This window comes from Rhinopithecus bieti, unplaced genomic scaffold, assembly GCF_001698545.2.
Source record: "Rhinopithecus bieti isolate Rb0 unplaced genomic scaffold, ASM169854v2 scaffold_33121, whole genome shotgun sequence".
Classification (NCBI taxonomy): domain Eukaryota; kingdom Metazoa; phylum Chordata; class Mammalia; order Primates; family Cercopithecidae; genus Rhinopithecus; species Rhinopithecus bieti.
In genome coordinates this window covers 720,612-740,092 of record NW_016814090.1, presented here as the reverse complement: position 1 = coordinate 740,092, position 19,481 = coordinate 720,612, and the positions used below count along the sequence as shown (strand labels likewise).

The window sequence follows — 19,481 nt, the reverse complement described above, 5'->3', positions numbered from 1 at the left end:
GCCTGAAACCTGCTAAGGGCAATTCAGGGAAGAAGAGAAATTTGGAATGCCAGACCCTGGCTGTGGAGGACCTGCCAGCACAGGAGGCTGGACAGAAATGTTCCGTGCTGGACCTCATCCAGCCTTCAGGAGTGCAAGCACCAAAAATACAGACACATTTCCCTGACCACCTCTGCTGGGCAGACCTTGCTGCTGGCAGCTGCTGTAGTGGGGCAGGCAGAGACCAACACAGCACATGCCTCACCCTGCTTGCAGAAACCCTCAGCTATGCGGCAGTGAACACATAACTTAGGTAACCATGCAGCAAAGCAAAGAAGGTAGGGGCCTAGACAGTGATACAGCAATGAAGTGGTTAAGATGAGGAAGAGATGATGTTGAGGAATCACATGTGTGATGTGTGAGAAGCACACAGTCAATTCCCTAATGCATGGGCTACTGGCCACAGGTTACTATGAGAGTGAACATATGAACTCCAGCTCATTACCTCTCCAAAAGGGCCCTCTGTTCTTTTCAGTGCCACTGGGGAGGAGGCAGCAGTATAAGCTCAGTGGTTCTTAGCCATGGCTATGCCTTGGAAATGCCTGGGAGCATGTATAAAATACAGATGCCTGGGCCCCACCCAAGACCAATAAGATCAGAATCTCTGGGGTAGTGGTGTTCGCTCACTGCATATTTCAGAGCTCCTCAGGGATTCTAAAGAGCAGCCAGGTGTGAGGACCACAGAGCAGCAAGTGGGAAGATCCTCTGTGCTCACAGTTCCTGGCTCCCCGAGGTCCAGAAGCCCCATCTGTGGATGCAGGGCCATAAGACCTCTGAGAGCTGCGTGTGTCATCTCACTTTGGATGTAAAAATGCAGAGGATTGCAGGGACCTTTCTGAATGGAGACCTAATAACTCACCTAACAGTCACTATTGGGTCACAGTCATGTATTGCCTGGACTTTACCACTCATGGGTGTCAGGGCTATTCTCAGACTCCTCACTAAATTGCTCAAAGCTTTTCTTTGGAGTAGCCCTTGAGGGCCAGGTCTCTGAGCTTCCTTTGCACTAGCTGTAGCCAGGAGTCAGAGGGCAGGACCCCAAATCCCACGTGTTCCCACTGAACCACTCACATTCACAATGAGGAAGTCCAGCCAGCACCAGGCATTGGTGAAGTACTTTTTGAAGCCATAGGCCACCCACTTAAGCAGCATCTCGAACACAAAGATAAAGGTGAAGACCCTGTCAGTGTATTCCAGCAAAGCTTTCACCGTGGGCTTCTGGTCCAGGTGATAGTCTTCAAAGGCCTGGAAGGAAGAAAGGATGCAGAATGGCAGTCTGCCTGGACCCACAGCACTGGCACCCAGACTGATAGGGAAGGACCCAGCCAGCCCTGACCACAGTCCCTGGAAGGGGATTTGGTAGTCAGCTTGCCGGTAGCGTTTTGTTTGCTGTGGGGAGGTAAAGTGGGATAGTAGAGGAGGTACTGTGAGATACAAAGCATGACTTCTTCAGGGCCAGCGGGGACACACAGCCCTGCTGATACTTGCAGGGATGCTGAATGCAAGGGAGAAAGAAAGCCTTCTCAAATGGATTTTGGAAGTGAACCAAAGGGATGCTAACAGTGACTTTGTTTAAAAATAAAACCATCAACGGATGTTCACAGGCAGTTTACAAAATGAAAGTAAGAATCGCCAACACACCTCTGAAAAAGAATGTTCTATCTCACTGGTAATCAAGGAAATTCAAATTAAAAGAAGATGCTGTTTTTCTTTTATCAGACTGGTGGAGATGGAAAAGAATGGGGGACAGGCTAGGATGCTGTGGCTGTGGGGAGCTGCCACTCTTACAAGTGACTGGCGGGAGTGAAAACCTGACCAGTCCTGTGTGAAGCCAAATTGGCAATGTGACTCAAAGGTTTCAGGAACCCAGCAATTCCTCCTTCAAGCACTGATCCTAAGGACACTGGAGGCTGTTGGCGCCTACCCAGGTCCTCTTTAAGGGGCCAGTGCCCCTATCCTTCATCTGCTGGGAATGTCGGCTGCTAATAGTTCATGGATGCAGACACCTCCTTTTCCTGATGGCTTTGCTGAGCTGGAGGGAACTGTCCACCTTGGGAAATGCTTATCCTCCCCGCTGGGGCAGCCGTCAGCCAGGGACACTGACAGGGGGGTTTACAAGGCTGTCTCCTTTGCTTCAAGGTGGGACAGCTCTGTGGTGCCCTTTGTGCTTCAGCGCTTTCCATGGGATCAGCTGAAGCTGGATTTCAACTGAACCCATATCTTTTCTTAGCTTCTGATTCTGTGTCTAGGACCAGGACTAAGACAGGAGATTATCCAACATCTCTGAGGGAGTACACATAGGGAATATTCAATGTGTATTAGAAGTAAACATAGGGATTGATTGAATAAATTATAAAGGAATATGTTGTAGCCGTTAAATGAGATAATATGAGAATATTTACTGAGAAAATTTACTGAGGTTTTAGCATGCATATATGTGGTTTTATTTTTGTAATATGTGTATATTTTATGCATAAGCAAGATGAGAAGGAGGTATACCAGCATGTTTTCAAAGTGAGCTTCTCTTTGAGTGATGGGGAAATGGATGATTTTTTTTTCTTTACCTTTTTCTATAATTTCCAAGTATTTTTTTGGTACTTTACTTTGTCAGATGAAAATGCATGTTATTTTTAAAAGGTACTCAAAGTGAAAGCCTAAAGAGGGCTAAATTTGGTGCCAGCCTGTTCAGTCCTATGGGGAAGAAGATGGGAGGGAAGGGAGAGCAGCAGGGGGGCGGGCTGGGCTGGAGCAATGTTGCAGGTCTGAGCTTCCTCCTGGGAATGTGGGGGGTGGACTGAGGTGTGAGGAGAAGGGGGTTAGAGAGAGAAGGGAGGGAGCAAGGGAGAGCAGAGAAGTGAAATGAGGAGAGAAGGCCCACAAGCCAATGAGGTAGTGAGGAGAGCACCTGGCCAACAGCACATGTGGTTATTATTTTAATCCAGGAGGACTGGAAGGAAAGGAGCGTAGGTGTGGAGAAAGCACTGCCCAGCCCCCTCTTGCCCCTACAATTTGGCCTCTACACTGTGCTAAGGTCCGTGTGGACAATCACCACCCTGTGCCAGGGCACTGGGCACCTGCAGCTGCTGTCACACCCTCCCCCCTGCACCCAAGATGGCAGACCAGTACCTGCCCCAAAACTCTCTTCTCCCTTGGCTTTGCGTCATTGCCACCCTAGTTTTCCTCCCACCTCTCAGATCCTGCCTTGTCCCACACCTGTGCTCCTCCCTAAGGCTGAGGCCATGCACCGAGCAGTTTTGTCACCCTTCCTGGGCAATCTGGCATTTAGATGGAGGCCCAGATATTTAGTAGGTTGTTTTTAGAGAGTAAATGACACATGAGGCACAAGATGAGTGATAACACTGCAGCCGTGAATCAGAAGAGTGGGGCTGTAGTCCTAGCCCTTCAACAAATTAGCTGCGAACCTGGACTCTATTCTCAGCCCTTCAACTCATTACCTGAAGCCCCTCATGCCTTTGGGCTTCAACTTCCTCATCTAGAAAATGCAAACAACTGAGGATGTTAAGTCTCTTCCTGTGTCTATGTCTACCTTGGTCTATTGGCGGAGTAGTTGAGATTGTATAAGGAGCCTAAGCCACAGTACAGAGAGAACCTTCCTTCTTTGCTCTACAAAGCCCAGTATTCAGCCAGGGCCTTAGAGATGTGTCCCAACTCTGAATCTCTGTTCCCATAAGGTCTCGTTATTCAAAGCATGGGTCACTGAGGGCAGTGCAAGCATCACTTGGGAGCTTGGAAATGCAAATTCTCAGGCCCTGCCACAGATCTATGGAATGAGAATCTGCATTTGAACAAGCTCCTGGGAGATTAAATTTTGAGAAATGCTATTGTAATGATTTTCTGTGAGCTTTAAAGGAGTAATTAGTAGCATTTGAAAGTGGTTTGATAAGGAAATATAGTCCTTTTTGTACTGTAGGCCTTCAGAGAAGGCCGTGGGTTGGGGAGGTCAGAGGGTAAGAAGCCAGGGGCTTTGGGATTAAGTAAGGGAAAAGCTGGGTTTTGCTACTGACGATTTGGGTGACCTTGGACAAGTCTTAAACATTTTGAGTGTCAGTTTCCCCATCTATACAGTGGGATGCATACACTCACTCAAATGCTTGCAGTCAGGTGTGGCAGGCCATGGCATGGGCACCTTGAACACCTCCCATGCCCTGCTGCTAAGAGGGACCCTCACCCTGGGCTGCAGCTCTCCTTCTAGTGACAGGCTGGGGACTTTTAGCTCAGTAGTCAGGAGAACCCACCAATGCAGCTCCAGGGCCTTTGGATTGTAGGAGATTCCTATCTGGAGGATTTGGAGGCAGGGACTGTGCCTCCCCTTACCAGAGATCCACTGCTGAGTAGGATCATGAAGATGATGAAGCTCTCAAACCAGCTGTGCTCCACAATACGGTAGCAAGTCTTGCGCACCTGCCAGCCCATGTCCCATGGACTCTTGGTGGTATCCACTTTGCAGCAGGGACAGTGGCGAATGCATCCTGTGAGGAGAGGTGACTGATGGTGGGTGATGGCCACTGGGCAAAGGGGATAATTTCTGCTCCTGCTGCAGAGAAACCTTTCTGCTAGGAAACCCACTTGTCATCCCCTTGGAAAAGAATTATTTCCTGGAATATGGGAGAAGAGGGGTCCCTTCCAGGCAGTCCCACAATCCAGACCTGCAGGTGTTCCTCTCCATCATCAGTCTTGCCCACTCTGATATTTTTCCTAGCCATATCCTTCTTACAGATGACACCAGTGGTCCCTATTCTTCTGCCCACCAATACCTAGAAAACAGACAAGCTACAGGATATGAGCCTCGGGGTGCCTGACGGGGATATGCTCCGAGCCCAAGCTGAACTGAGGGCCACAGCATGGCTGGGATGGGGATTAGGTCCAGTCCAGCCCAACCCAGCCCAGGGTCAAATACAACTATTAATAGAAACTCAAGTGTTTAAAACATTTTTTCTATGTGTTTTTAGAAAGCATTGAGGCCACAATTCCCTTCATAGAATGGACTCTTGATTCATTCATTGCACAAATGTTTATTGAGGATGTAATGTGTCTCACTGTTCTAAACACTGAGAAGAAAGATGACTAAGACACTGGTTCTGCTTTTGAGAGCTAAACAAAAGATTGAGGGAAGCAGATACATCATGGCCCTCTTCTGGGTCCTTCATCATCCAAATCAAGAGTTTTCAGTGGTGTTTATGGTGGTGACTACCTTTCCCCCTTTCAACTCAAGAGGTCTGGTTTAGAACTGAGGGAGGGGTTTTTGAGGGTAACGCGGAAGGCCCACATCTCAACGTGGTGTCTGATAGTGCATGAGATGCAGATACCATGGCCAGGCTGCTGCCCGCTGGGGCATGTGTGTCTGATGCTGGTGCCCTCAGGCCTGGGAGTGAGGCAGCAAGTGGGCATAGCTTGTTTGTCTTCTGTGGAAACCAGGCCAGGGCCCTGGACCCAGAGGTGCCCAGGTGAGTGTTTGCTCAACTGGATTCTGGCCCTAATTAACGTCAGTGTGAGGGGGCCTGTGGCTGTCCCTTTACCTTCTGTGAAGCAGTCATCTGGCTCTTCTAGGTCATCCGCCAGCTCAGGGATCTTCCTCAGGATCTCCTCAGGATCTGGGCAGTCCACTGTGCTGCCCTCAGAGGAACTTGTGTCGTCCACTCCCTGCAGGGGAGAAGCCCAGGGCAGTGAACTCGTCTCTCCGCGGGGCCTGGGGAATTGCACGCGGTCACTGCAGGTTCAACTGCACCCGTGTTTGGTGCCTTGCCAGCTGAGCCCTGGAACACTGCTGTTCTCCCTGGAGCCCCAGAGGCTTAGCTGTGTGAGACTGTAAACCTTTGGGTCCCTGATGGAGTGCTGGCAATGGCCCGAGACACCGTAATTACACCCATAACGACTCTCAGCGTTCACTGGGCTTGAATATTTAATCATGGAGTGATGCTGCAGGGGCCTGCTGCCCTCCTGGCAGCTCTAGCCCTATAATGTCTCCAGATGAATTCAATTAGGAGTTGAAGCTGCTCTCATATTAGTAAACCTGATAGCTTGGCTAATGGACCCAAATGGCGGGGCGGGTCCCCATCTGTCGCTGTCAGGCCCCTCCTGCCTAGCCAGGGTCATGGACAAGAAAACAAAAACAAAAAACCAACACCCAGAAGTCGTGTACTGAAGACATTGAGTAGGGACAACTAACTAGGGGTGTCCTTGGAACATTTGGGAAGAAGCATGACATCCACGTGCACAATGTGACAGCCCTCACCCAGTGGGAACCAAGCGGCTTCTGTTCACCCACAGCCCCCAAATGCCATCTCAGCCCTCCCTCTTATCTTACCCTGCTGTGGTCAGCCTTGCCTAGGGCACACAGCCAGTGGCTGACATTCTTCAAGCTGAAGGGCTTGATAACTTTGGGGATGAATTATGTCTTCCTTATCTCTGTTGCACCCAGTGCCTGTCACATAGTCAGCACTCAGCAGCTAGGTGTCAAATTGAATTCTTGAATTGAAGGCAGTGTTATTAAAGATGCTAAACTTTCATAGACGCCTCTTTCCCTATAGCTTGTTTCCTTCAAGATTTATGAGTGAAACCACAACATTTATTTTTACCTTGTATAAGGCAATCCTAAACCTCAGACCTTCCAGCTCAGTCTCTGCGAGGCTGTCACTTCACTACTCACCTATAGAGAGCCTCTCCCCAGCCCCAGGCTGTTTTTGTCTAAAGAAAATGACGTGGACAAAAGCAAGCAGGGGAGAATCACAAGGGAAAACTTCCTCATTTGTGAGCACCTCCGACTCTTACTTGCTGGCTCTGAAAGACATTTGACTTTCTTTGTGCATTGTCTTTTGTTTCCTTTATTCTTGGCTGCCGTTTTCTGGGCGCTTATTTTGTCTCGGGCAGGAGCTAAACATTTGACAAGAGCATATCATTTAAGCCTCAAAATAATCCTACCAAGTAGGCATTACCATGCAGTTTCACAGATGAAGAAACGGAGGCTCAGAGAGGTTTAGGAACCGATCTTAGGTCCCACAGCTTGCAGAGTCTCACTCTTTCTTTGTTTCCCTACAGCCACCCTAGAGTGAGATACCATTGCGGCAATGGTATATGATGAAAGTTGAAATTGTGCGGATTAGCCGGAGGTTGGGAGGGACTTCAAAAATTCCCAGGATGAGAAATGAGGTTATGTGGTTGAACGCAGTCTGGAATACCTCGCCCTCACCCCCACCCTCCAGCCTCTACCAGCCCACTGGTCAGTGTCTGGCTGGCTGTCCAATCTCTCCAGGAAGCTCACATACCTACCTCTGCAGGGGCCTGAGGAACAGACTCATCTTTCCATGTCTCACCCAGGTATGGAGCCAGGTCCTCAGAAGATGTTCCAGTGCCTGGGCTCCTGGGTGTCAGGTGGTCCTCACACCTCTCAACTTGCTGCAGCTGCTCCTGCTAGTGAGAAAGGGTCCCAGCTGCGTGCCTGGCCCCACCTTTAGATGACCAGTTCTAAATCTGAAGGGATCTTGCACATCGCAGGCTGCCAGAGCCAAGGGTTTCATATATGCAACTCACGTACATACATATACATACATACACGGTGTGAAGTGAGCATGAAGACTATAGCTAGATAGGCCTGTGTTTTATCCTTGGGCTCCATTAATTATAAGATGTGTGACCTTAGGCAAATTGTTTAACCTCTCTAATCTTTGTTTTTCCCATCTTCAAAATTCAAAAGGCTAGATCTGCATCATTCAGCTGTTTTGATGACTAAATATGTTAGTGCTTGTAGAACACTTTGCACGAAGTGCTTGGCTCAGTAGATGTTAGCCATGACAATTGTTATTTGTCCAGAGGTCAAAATTATAGGGAACTTGGCCATCTGGAGCTCCCTAAGAGCCCCCAAAGTAACTGAAAATGCTTCTGAGTGGCAGACAGCTGTTACAGAGTTCATGTCCTTTACTCTGGGGATGGTGATGCCCTGCCCTCTGCTGTCACCCAGACAAAGGCATGTAAAATATGGCAGCTGATAACAGCAGCTGCTGGAACACAAGTGACGACTGCAGGGAAGAAGGCTATGGGAAAGCTACAGACTCAAAGCACAACTTTTCTGGACCACTTAGTGACCTGACCAGCAGCCCTGCATGTTCCTGAGGCCCCACAGGGATCCCTGCCTTCCCACGTTGGGCAGAGGTGAATGTCCTGAGTTGCTGAGAAGAGGTTAGCGAGGGTTGATACACCAGCATAAGGTAGTAAGGAATAGTGCCAAGTATTTAAAAATACATATTATCAAATGGCTTAAATGTGCTTTAAATTTGTTGGTGCCAAAAGGAGTGTGTCATTTCCCTATTATATCACTTGTGGGGAAAAGCTGGCTAAATGAGTCACATAAGAATCAGGACTTCTGAGGATGCTGGTGAAGATTAGATGAGCCTTGCTCTTGGACAACATCCTGTTCTTAGAGAAATCTCATTAGCGTCTCATGCACAGAGCCTGGGTTGGGCAGAGTGCATGGGACAGCTGTGTGAAAGACAATCCCCAAGCACCTCAAGGTGGCCTGTTGCTCACCTGCTGCCCCCCACTCCCTGTTTGCCTGCCTGGGGAATTCTGACTTTTTCTTTCAGGCCCTGCTCAAATGCCACTTCCTCTGGAAAGCTTGGCATGGATTAAATTTCTTTATGTCAAGGTCTCCTCTACATTTCCCTTTTGCCCTTTGTCACTCAAGCCCTGAGGCCCCTCCCTACTGCCTGTGGCTGTCCCATGGGGATAACTCTTACCTGTCCTTTGGGGATCACTTCTTGTTGGGCGCTCTGAGCATCTTCCTCACCATCATCCTCCAAGTCATCAAGATCAGATTCGCCCTCAGCAATGGGTACAGAGACCCACACAGTAGGATTAGCGATGAAGTCACTGTGCTCATCCCTGGGGCCTCTGGGAGCTTGGAGCCCTCCAGAGCTCCCCCTGGCAGTGTTGGCAGCAATGTGGTTCTCAGCTTTGGAGCTGGAGAGTGGGAGTTTCACAACCAGCTCGGGCTCTGCCTTGGGCCGGGGGAATGGGCAGGGCCTGCTGAAGAAGCTGCAAAGAGCCTGCTTGGTACGATGGCCAAAGACCTGGATCCGTGCCAGGGCCACCTGCAGGTTGTTCACCTCCCCGTCGTCCTCCGGGGCTGTGAGGTTGTCAGCACTGAAAGAGTTTAATAGCAGGGCGATGAACAGGTTAAGCACCTGAAGAGAGGGAATGGAAGGGAAGATTGATCAATCTCTAAGCTGAGCCCCACATTGGCCTACTGGGTTAGCAGCTGGCTGGCAGGAAGCCATGGCCTGGGCCTCTTCCTGCCCACCTGGGATCTTTCTCTTTTAGGGGAATGGACATTCTGAGAGCAGTTGAGGGAAGGTTTGGGGATGTCCCGGAGTGACCTGCCTCCGTGGACGAGGCGTGGAAGCATATTTTTTGCCATAAAGGAGGAGCCTCCTGCTGAGCAAAGGGACATTTAGGGACAATAGAGAGAAGGCACTGGCCCTTCCTGCGACCACCCTCATGTGCCAAAGCCCTGGGTTCTCTTCCCAACTCTGGAATCCTGGGCACATCTTGCTGCTTCCTGTTCTTCACTTGAGAGCAGGTGAAGAGTGGTTGTGAAGACAAAATGATACGAGAAATGTAAAAGTGCTCAGAGGGGTAAACTTCCTGTCTGAGGGTGAGGGGCATCTGTGGCTCTGCAGAGATGGTGGGCTCAGCCCGGAAGAACAGAGCTTCTGGGATGCAGGCAGAGGCATCTCTGGCTCAGAAGCCAGGGTGGAAAAGACTAAAGAGTCTGGATTTGTTGTTGCTTCCCTTCTCTTGGTTTAGCTTTCTTCTGCCTATAAAACTCTCATGAGGAAAGAACCCAAGTTGGTTGATGTCCAGGGCGATAAGAAAGGGGCTTCTGGAAGACTGCATCATCCCACACAACCAGCCAGTCCCAGGAGGGCAAGGACCCCCCATGACCAGAGTGAGTGGAGACAAGCTGAGGGCAGGGGGGCCAGGCTGGGGCAGAGAAGGGGTACTGGGGCTCATTGGCAAGTAAGTCTCCAGAGGGGCTTCCTCCAAACATGGAGTAGATTTTGTTATTATCTCCATGGCCTTGGATGTTGTCTGTGACCCATTGTGCCCCCTCCCTGCAGCCTCTCCCTCTGCTCCTAGCTAGGACCTGTGCAGCTTGGAGAAATCAGTCAGCTCTTACTTCCCTGAATAAAATGGTTTCTGAGCCCCTTAGAGTGGGGAAGCACATTTTTCCTTTAACAGCTAATAGCCACCATTTATTGAGTTCCTGCCTCAGCCCAGACATTGCATTAGGCAATTTGCATATGTCATCTCTTGTCATTTAATTCTCCCAGTAAACCCAGGAGTAAGCACTATTTTCTTGATTTTAAGGAAATTAGAGCTTGAGAAGATTAAGTCTCTTGCCTGGGGTCACCCACCTAGTAAATGGTGGAGCTGGGATTCTACACCAGGTCTCTCTTTTTTAATCATATGTTATCATTCCTGCAAGTCAGGCTGCCTCCCAAGGCACACTTTTTGTAATGAATCCCAGATGAATTTGAAAAGTTTGAAGACTTTTCAACCAGAGAAGTACAATCTGGGCATAAAAATGCAGATCAAAGCTTTTTCAGATAATCCAGAAGCCTCCTCTTTTCCCCAGGAGACAGTGCCCTCAGCAGGGCTCACCACTCACCACCAGGTTCCCCAGCACCATCACCGTCAAGAAAAGGATGAGGCATATGGATTTCTGGCCGACTTCCATGCAGGCCCACATGTTCTCAATCCACTCTCCACAGAGGATACGGAAGACAATGAGGAAAGAGTGGAAGAAGTCGTGCATGTGCCAGCGGGGCCAGTCTTCATGGGGCGCAGAGATATTTTTTCGGTTATTACGGTAGTTTTCCCCTAGGAGCTGCTTGCCAACCAGAGCAAAGACAAAGACAATGATGGCCAGGATGATGGTGAGGTTCCCCAGTGCCCCCACCGAGTTTCCAATGATCTTGATGAGTGTGTTTAAGGTGGGCCAGGACTTGGCCAGCTTGAAGACGCGCAGCTGCAGAGAAACAGAGACTGTCAGGTTTTGGTAGCTGTGCTCATTACCTTTCATCTAAAGTTTTGGCTGGAAATTAAAGATCTGGGAAAAACACAAGGCCTCTCATTCCATTAAACCAGGGCATTTTCTGGAAGCTGCTTTCAGAGACCTTTCTTCCTATGCTATAAATTACTCAAAAATATGACCAGCCTTCTATGGTTCCTAACTATCAATGTGTTTCATTGACTGTGGCTGAGTCAGGGTCTTGTACTGGGGTGGTGGCCTTGTGATCTGTACTCTGTTCTATAGCCACAGGCCTGATCCCTCCTGAATATGGGCCTCTTCTGTGGAGGTGGGGTGGGTGTGATGGGGCTCACAAATAAATGAGAACAAGCTTATTTTGACCTGAAGAGAGACCAGCCTCCTTCGGGTAGGGGATGACCCACTGCATTCAATAGGTATTGGCAAAACATCTCTTAGGGCATTTCTCATCTTGGGGAAGTGGACAACATCTGTTGCTCCCACCAGCTTTGAAACTGCAAATGTTTATGATTTCACGGACTCAGCATTCATATGTTCATTTAATTGACCAACGAACCCGCCCCCCAGAGCACCAGTCATGCAGGTGCATGGCACTGTGCTAGCCTGTGAGGTATATGAAGAGAGGTGTGTGGGCTCTTGCTCTCATGGAACTAATTGTTTAGTTACTGAGAAAAGATGAAGTCTCAAAAAGTCTTCATTGTAAACTCAAATATGCTAAGTCCCACAGACAGCAAAAGCATCAAGCATAAAAATGTATAAATGTTTTAAAATATATTTGTATGATTCTCTAATTTGTTCAGAAAAAAACATCTGCGATCAACAGTCAGTCTGTCAGTCAAGGTGTGTTTATGGAGCACCTACTAGGAGCCAGGCTGTGGCTTAGGTGCTAGGATGCAATGCTGAACAGAACAGTGGAGCAACAATTTTATCACTCATATCAGTGAGTAAATCTCATGGGAGGAGGTTTAATCCTCTTACACAGTAAGTACTGTATACACCTCTTTATGTGATAGGGGAGAGGGGGTCCACATTCACCTTAGACCTAATCTGGAAATTACTCTCCTCATGTGGGAAGCGGAGCTTAAAACAACAACTCTGTGGACTGGTCACAGAGGAAGCTGATAAACACAAATAAAAATTGAGCATTAGTAACTAGTATGGGCAGCAGGAAACGTAGTCCATGGCCTGCCAAAAGTTGTGAGCCTAGCAGGAATTTCTCCCCGTTTTAAGACAAGATCCCAAAGAGCTTTACCCTTCATGTAAGGATGAACCATAAACAAGCCCAGGAGAATGCAAGGAAAATGGAATGGCTGGTGCTAGGTACCAGCTACAGGAGGAAAATTGACTCTGAGGATTTGGAACAACAAAGTGGTGCTCATATAGGATTTTAGCTAGAATTCACACTACCTAGGTATTTTAAGTTGAGAATTTAATTTAGAGCAATTCTACAAAGTGTTCTGCAGGATTAAATGCAAGTACTCTCTGGAAGAACCTGCCTTCATCCCAGGTTTCATAGTATTCCCTCAAAAATTGTTTAAGAGTTGCAGTAAAAAAAACAAACAAAAACAGAAGGAATGAGTCACCAGGAGTGAATGAGATCCAGGAGAAACCACAGATGTGGAAACAGTCATTCCATTTCTTCAGATGATATAATTATTAGTCAGAGATAATAGTATAATTAGGAATAATATGTTAAAGAAATAAAATAATAATTTGAAACAATGTGTAGAGAATAAAAAAACTATAGATGACAAGTTGTGAAAAACAAATACACTCTTAGCAATGAAAAGTATAATACTTAAAATTAAAAATACTATGAAGAAAGTTTGCATCAGATTTGACACAGTTTGGGAGAGAATTAGCGAACTGAGGATATGTCAGAATAAATTATTCAGAATGTAACCCAGAGAGATGTAAGATGAAAAATATCAAAATAGTGTAAGAGACACAGAGGATAGAATGAGATAGTTTAATATCTAGCTAACCAAAGTCCAGAAGGAGAAAAAATAGAATGGAGTGGAGGCTATAATTGTCCACATAATGTCTGGGAACTTTCCAGAATTGAAGAAAATTACAAATCTAAAGATTCAAGAAGTCAATGAATCTTAAGCATTATAAATGAAAAGAAATCCACACCTAGACATCTTGCAGTGAAACTGCAGAACACCAAAGACGGAGAGAAGATTTAAAAAGCATCCAGAAAGAAAGGAATAACAGTTAAATTGAAAGGTGACTGCTCATTAGCAACAATGGAGGCTAACTGTTGAAATAGTATCTTCACTGAAGGAAGATAAAATAAGTATCAACTAGAATTTTACATTCATAAGAAATGTCTCTCAAAGACAGGGACAAACTGAAGAGCAAATTTCAGATAAACAGAGAGGTTATTGCCAGAAGGCACTTACTAAAAGAAATTCTAAAGGAGGTACTTCAGGTAGATAGAAACTGATCCCAGAAGTAACATGTAATGTGTAATATACAAGAATGCGAAACTGTACCCCAAAGGGTTAAATAAATCAATAACTAAATTTTTAGGCTTACAGGATACCAAATAAGAAACTACTCACTGAAAATCTGAAACTCAAACTGTGTTCCAAAGAGTAAGAAATCAGTAACTTACAAAAATTCTTGCGTTTTTAGGACAGCAGATAGGTAAAGAAACAACTTGCTGTGACACTGAAACCCCCTCCTCTTGTCAGATGAAGAAAAACGTGGCTGAAATCAGTTGGAACCATGGCTGACAGAATGAGCTTACTGATGTCATGGACTGAATTTCCACTTCATATTGGATACTAACTCCCCCAAGATTTGCATATGCAACCCACGAGTTAGCATGAAGAGATAACTGTGCAGGCCCAGGGACTCTCCAAACCTCCCCTTTCCTTCCACCAATCACCTGCAAATCTCGGTATCCACTCACTAAACATTTTCTAATAAAAACACTGCCTTGAAGACAGCGCAGGGGGGAGACAGATCTGAGGCTTGACCTCCTGTCTTCTTGCCAGCCAGCTTGCAATATTAAGCTTTTCTTTTCTCAAAAACCTGGTGTCATAGTCTTGGCTTCCAACGTAATAGTATTGGTTTCTAGTGCACTGGGCAGCGAGCCCCCACTGGCTCTATAACAAAGGTATAAAGAGCAAGAAAGTGCTAAGTATGAAAGTGAATCTAAATAAACATTGAGTAGACACAACAGCAATGTCTTGTGAGATGTGGAAGAGACTGGTCATATGGTCTCCATTCACTTTTGTGCTCCCAGACACAACAGAAAACTGTTTTCCAGTTTTGCTTGCAAATAGTTGGGGTCACATTAGTGGGCTCTGTCTGGTGGAATGGAGATGGAGACAGAAGTAATATACATGGCTTTTAGGCATAGCCTTAAACCCCTGCACTTTTCTTTCCCTTTCATGTTCACCATAAAGGTCACTAATTGAAGATGGTGACATCATAATATGGGATAATCCTAGATCCTCGAGTCGCTACTTGAAGTAGACACTCCCAGGAGAGCTTCCCAACAAGCACTGAATGTGCTGTAAGACATATATCTCTATTATGTTAACTCACAGATTTAGAGGGTATCACTGCAATTAGCTGTACTTATCTTGAGTAATGGAGAAATTGGTTCATTGAAAAAAGGTATTGCCTTTTCAAAAGCATCAATCTGTGGCACTGGCTTAATGATCATGTGGTGGACAACAAGGAAGCTGATGGGAGAAGGCTTGGAAAGTCAATCTATGCTATTCAGTGACAAAATATTGCCTGCAAATTTTGAGGCAGATCATGAGCCTCATGAACCGGCAACCCTAGGGGAAGGGTTTATTAAAGCTTAGTATTGTGGGTCAGTTGTAACTGGCTATGTTGGTCAAGACAGTACAAGAAAGAGATTAGCTCAGGAAAGATTTAGCTGGTTTATAAGAAATAAAAGGAAATATAATCCAGAAATTTAGAGCCTTGACAATTTAGGGAACTATACTGCTTCTAGATTCCAGGCAGTGAGCAATGGGATTAAGTCTTCCAATGTTGAAGACTAGTTAAATTTTCCAATTAAATGAAACAAGTCTTAACAAAACGTGTAGTAATGGTGTAGCCACCATTTCTCATGCAAGAGAAAGGCATGTGGAAAGGAGAGCAAAGAAATAAAGAACAATTGAGAACTTGGTCAAAGAAAGCATTTTGTGTGGCAAATGAGAGGTCTGAAGCCATCTAAGTTTTTGAAGTAATGGTATTGTGAAATAAACCATAATCCCTGACTGAAAAAGCCTTTCACTATTTAAACCTTAAAACAAACCTTGGTGTTCCATTTTTCCACAAGCAGGAGGCAAACTCTGAAGGTTATACTGGCCTCCTTCAGGCATGGCAAAGTCACTTCTTGGAGTCCCATCTAGAGCTGTCTGGCTTGCATTAGGCTATGATATGAGTGAGAAATAAACCTTTATTGGGGTAAGGTACTCAGTTTTAGGGAATGTCTGTATAATAGCTTTATTTTTTCACTGATTAATAAAACTTTTTATAAACAAGATAAAATTAAAATACTTATCATTATAATAAATTGGGGAAGGGTATCTGGAATGAAAAATTGGGAGGAAGGTTACAGATTTTAGCTAACTTTTGGCTTTGATTAAATGAACTAATGGAGAGTTAATTTATGCTGTAATGTCTGCAGCCTCAACCTCCTGGGCTCAAGTCATCCTCCCACCTCATCCTACCAAATAGCTGAGACTACAGACGTGTGCTATCATGCCCAGCTAATTTTTTACTTTTCTTTTTATTTAAATTTTAATTTAACTAACTAATTAATTTACTTTTGAGACAGTTTTGCTCTTGTTGCCCAGGCTGGAGTGCAATGGTGCGATCTTGGCTCACTGCAACCTCCGCCTCCCAGGTTCAAGCAATTCTCATCCCTCAGCCTCCCAAGTAGCTGGGATCACAGGCATGCGCCACCACACCTGGCTAATTTTGTATTTTTGCTAGAGATGGGACTTCTCCATGTTGGTCAGGCTGGTCTAGAACTCCCGACCTCAGGTGATCCGCCTGTCTGCGCCTCCCAAAATGCTGGGATTACAGGCATTAGCCACTGTACCTGGCCTTCTTTTTATTTTTTTAATGAGATGGAGTCTTACTCTGTTGCCCAAGCTGGAGTGCAGTGGCATGATCTTGGCTAACTGCAACCTCTGCCTCTGGGATTCAAGTAATTCTCATGCCTCACCCTCCTGAATAACTGGGATTGCAGGCATGTGCCACCACACCCAGCTAATTTTTGTATTTTTAGTAGAGATGGGGTTTCCTTCTATTGGCCAGGCTGGTCTCCAACTCCTGTCCTCAAGCAATCCTCCCACCTTGGCCTCCCAAAATTCTGGGATTACAGGTGTGAGCCACCCCACTGACCCCCTTGGCTTTAAAAAAAAAAAAATTGGCATAACCTTGGAACCTTGATACCAAAACCTGGCAAGGACAATGAAAGTCAGAAAAATTATAGATCAAATATTACTCACTGATATGGATAAAAAAATCTTAAGCAAATTTTTAGCAAACTAAATCTTCCAATGTATTAAAAAATGCATCATGATCAAGCTAGGTTTAAGCTGGGAATGTAAAGTTGATTTAACATTAGAAAATCAATTAATATAATTCACCACTTTAACAGATTAAAGGAGAAAATACATGATTATCTCAATACATGTAGAATAATTGTCCGATGAAGTTAAACATGCATTCATGATAAATATTCTTGATAAAAGAGAATTTCCTAAACCAATAAAGGTTTCTTATCTTTAAAAAAGCCTGCCACAACTGTTACGGGTAGTGAAATATTGACAGGATTCTCTTTGGGATCAGGAAGTTGACAAAGATGCCTGTTATTAACACTTGTTTTCAACAGCGTACTGGATGTCCTAACTAGCACAGTGATCTAGTAAAAAGAACCTAACGGCATAAGGATTAGAAAAGAAGAAATTAAACTCATTATTTTCACATGATGTGATTGTGTTAGAAAATTTAAAACATTGTATAGATAAATCATTAGAATTAATAAGAGACGTTTCTGGATACAAAAATGTTAAATGTCAAAATGCTAGCCAAAAATGCTAGAAAAGAACATTTAAAAAGATATGCAAGATCCTATGGAGAAAATTGCATAAACATCATGGAAACATCTTTAAACTATATTGAAAGACGGGTATAGAGAGTGTACTATCTTCATAGATCAGAAGATTGCATTTTGTAAAGATTATATGTCTTCCCATATTGACCTATCAATTATAGCAGTCCCTAATGGGAAAAACAGTAACAGCTTTGTGTATGGAGGGGTGTGCAACTTGGCAAGCTAATTCTAAAATGAATATGAAAGTGTGTAGGCCAAGATATTCTTGTAGTAAATTAGGTGGATTACTTGATTTACAGACACAGATATATTTAAAGCTGCCATAATTAAGACTGATATTGGTACCAGGATAGACCAATGGACTAATGGAGCAAATGGAGCAAGGCTTTAAATGACGGGAGGAGAAGCAATGCTATTTTGGGAGAGATGGAAGACAGAATTTTTATTTCTTCCTTTTCCCCTCCTCCCTTCTCTTTTCTTTCCTTCCTTCAATCAATCAACAGATGTTTATTGAGTTCCTATGTATGTGCTGGGCCTTGTGCTAGGCCTTTGGGGTAAAATGGTAGACAAGAAACTCTGGTTTTTGCCTCATGGGATAGCAGGACAATTGTAAATGCCAGGTTAATGTGATGAGGGAATCCAATTTTAGATAGTATGGTTGGGGAGGTCCCTTCTAAGGTGGTGACAAGTGCATGGAACTCAGAGGTTGAGAATAAGTGAGCTAAGTGAAGACTAAAGGAAAGCATTCCAGGCACAGTGAAAACAACTTCGAAGGCCCAAAGCCAAGAAGATCTCTGTTATGTGTGAAGAAGAGAGAGGAGGCCTTTCTGCCTGAAGTAAAGTGGGCAAGAGAGAGACTGGTGAACTGGCAGGTCCTGATTATGTAGAACTTTGTACACCATTATGAGGAGTCTGGATTTTATTCTCAGAGCAATGGGAAACCAGCGACGTTACTTGTAACAAGTGTATTACCAACATAAGATGTTGGCAATAGGGAAACTCTGTGTGTGTGTATGCGCGCGCGCGTGTGTGTGGTGGGATTGATGGTATATGAAAGCTCTCTGTTCAGTCTGCTCCAGTTTTCTGAAAACTGAAAACTGTCCTGAAAATAAAGTCTATTAATTAAAACCATGAAGCTGACCAGCTGGCGGTGATTTTTCTCCAGCATTTCTCACAGCTCAGGTGCAGGCAAGGTGGAGAGAAATATTTGACTTAGACTCTCCAGTGAGGTTTTGCCAAACACAAAAATGCAAAGAGGCAGAGGGGAAAGGTGATTGAGTTTATTTTCAAGGGCATAATAATATTGGTGGGCCGTGAAACCTAAGGCAGGTCGTGAGGGAGGTGGAATAGACCCCAAGAAAGTGTGTAGTTGGTGGGTGTGGTTAGGGAATTGTGCCTTGATCAGCATGTTAAAATCAGCGAGGTGGGGACAGGGCGGCATTCCCCTGGAGAATCCTATAGGGGCAGATTGTGAAGTAAACTTGCCTATTTTGGGTTGTTTGAGACTTTAGACTGTGGGATCACAACAAAAGTAGCATATAGACCTTAAAACACTAAGCTTCTGCTTCCCCAAATGTATAGAAACGTTCGCATTTTATTAGAAGACTCACTGTGGGCCTGCCAGGGCATGGGGGTATGATATCTTATTCTCTTAATAATTGTGCATAGGTGCCTTATATTGACCATTAGCTTAGGGGCCTGCCTCTTGTCATCAATTTCTAGATACCTAGAGAAATCTGTCCTTCTACAAATGTGATTTAATTCTGACCTTCTAAGATTTCCAGGTTATGGATAAAGAGTCCTACAGGCCTACTCTACCCTTCTCCTCCCTGGGATAGTGACAGCACCACCAGCTTAGGCAGATGCCATCAACCAGCGTTTCATGGCACAGCTGTGTCTCAGGACATGCTTTATTTGGTCTTTAGAGTGTTTTTAAAAATTGGTTTAGTAGCAGTATTAAAGACATTTGCACAAAAATCTGAATTTCTGACTTTTTTACTAATTTATGGAAAATGAGTAACTCTGACAATAATGGACAGGCCATAGTCCCTCCCTCCCTTCCTTCCTTCCTTCCTTCTTTCCTTCCAGGCCATAGTCCCTCCCTCCCTCCCTTCCTTCCTCTCTCACTTTCTTCTTTCTTTTCTTTCTTTCTTTCATTCTTTTTCTTTCTTTCTTTCTCTTTCTTTTCTTTTCTTTCTTTTTTTCTCTCTTTTCTTTCTTTTCTCTCTCTCTCTTTCATCTGTCTTTCTCTCTCTTTTTCTATCTTTATTTCTCTCTCTC

The 19,481-nt window shown here is 45.1% G+C and overlaps 1 protein-coding gene across 3 annotated transcripts in view; it reads right to left on the bottom strand.

The window, feature by feature from the left end:
• SCN10A (sodium voltage-gated channel alpha subunit 10) overlaps positions 1–19,481 on the bottom strand; it is a 98,552-nt gene that overhangs the window by 20,670 nt on the left and 58,401 nt on the right. For 2 of the 3 annotated variants that reach the window (XM_017849616.1, XM_017849618.1), the window contains 6 exons: positions 10,724–11,083; positions 8,790–9,236; positions 7,327–7,467; positions 5,577–5,700; positions 4,375–4,529; positions 1,111–1,284 (listed from right to left, as the gene is read on the bottom strand). In XM_017849616.1, coding sequence (XP_017705105.1) covers positions 1,111–1,284; positions 4,375–4,529; positions 5,577–5,700; positions 7,327–7,467; positions 8,790–9,236; positions 10,724–11,083 — 1,401 coding nt within the window. The remainder of the gene's footprint in view (positions 1–1,110; positions 1,285–4,374; positions 4,530–5,576; positions 5,701–7,326; positions 7,468–8,789; positions 9,237–10,723; positions 11,084–19,481) is intronic. The other variant, XM_017849617.1, reaches the window with a different exon arrangement.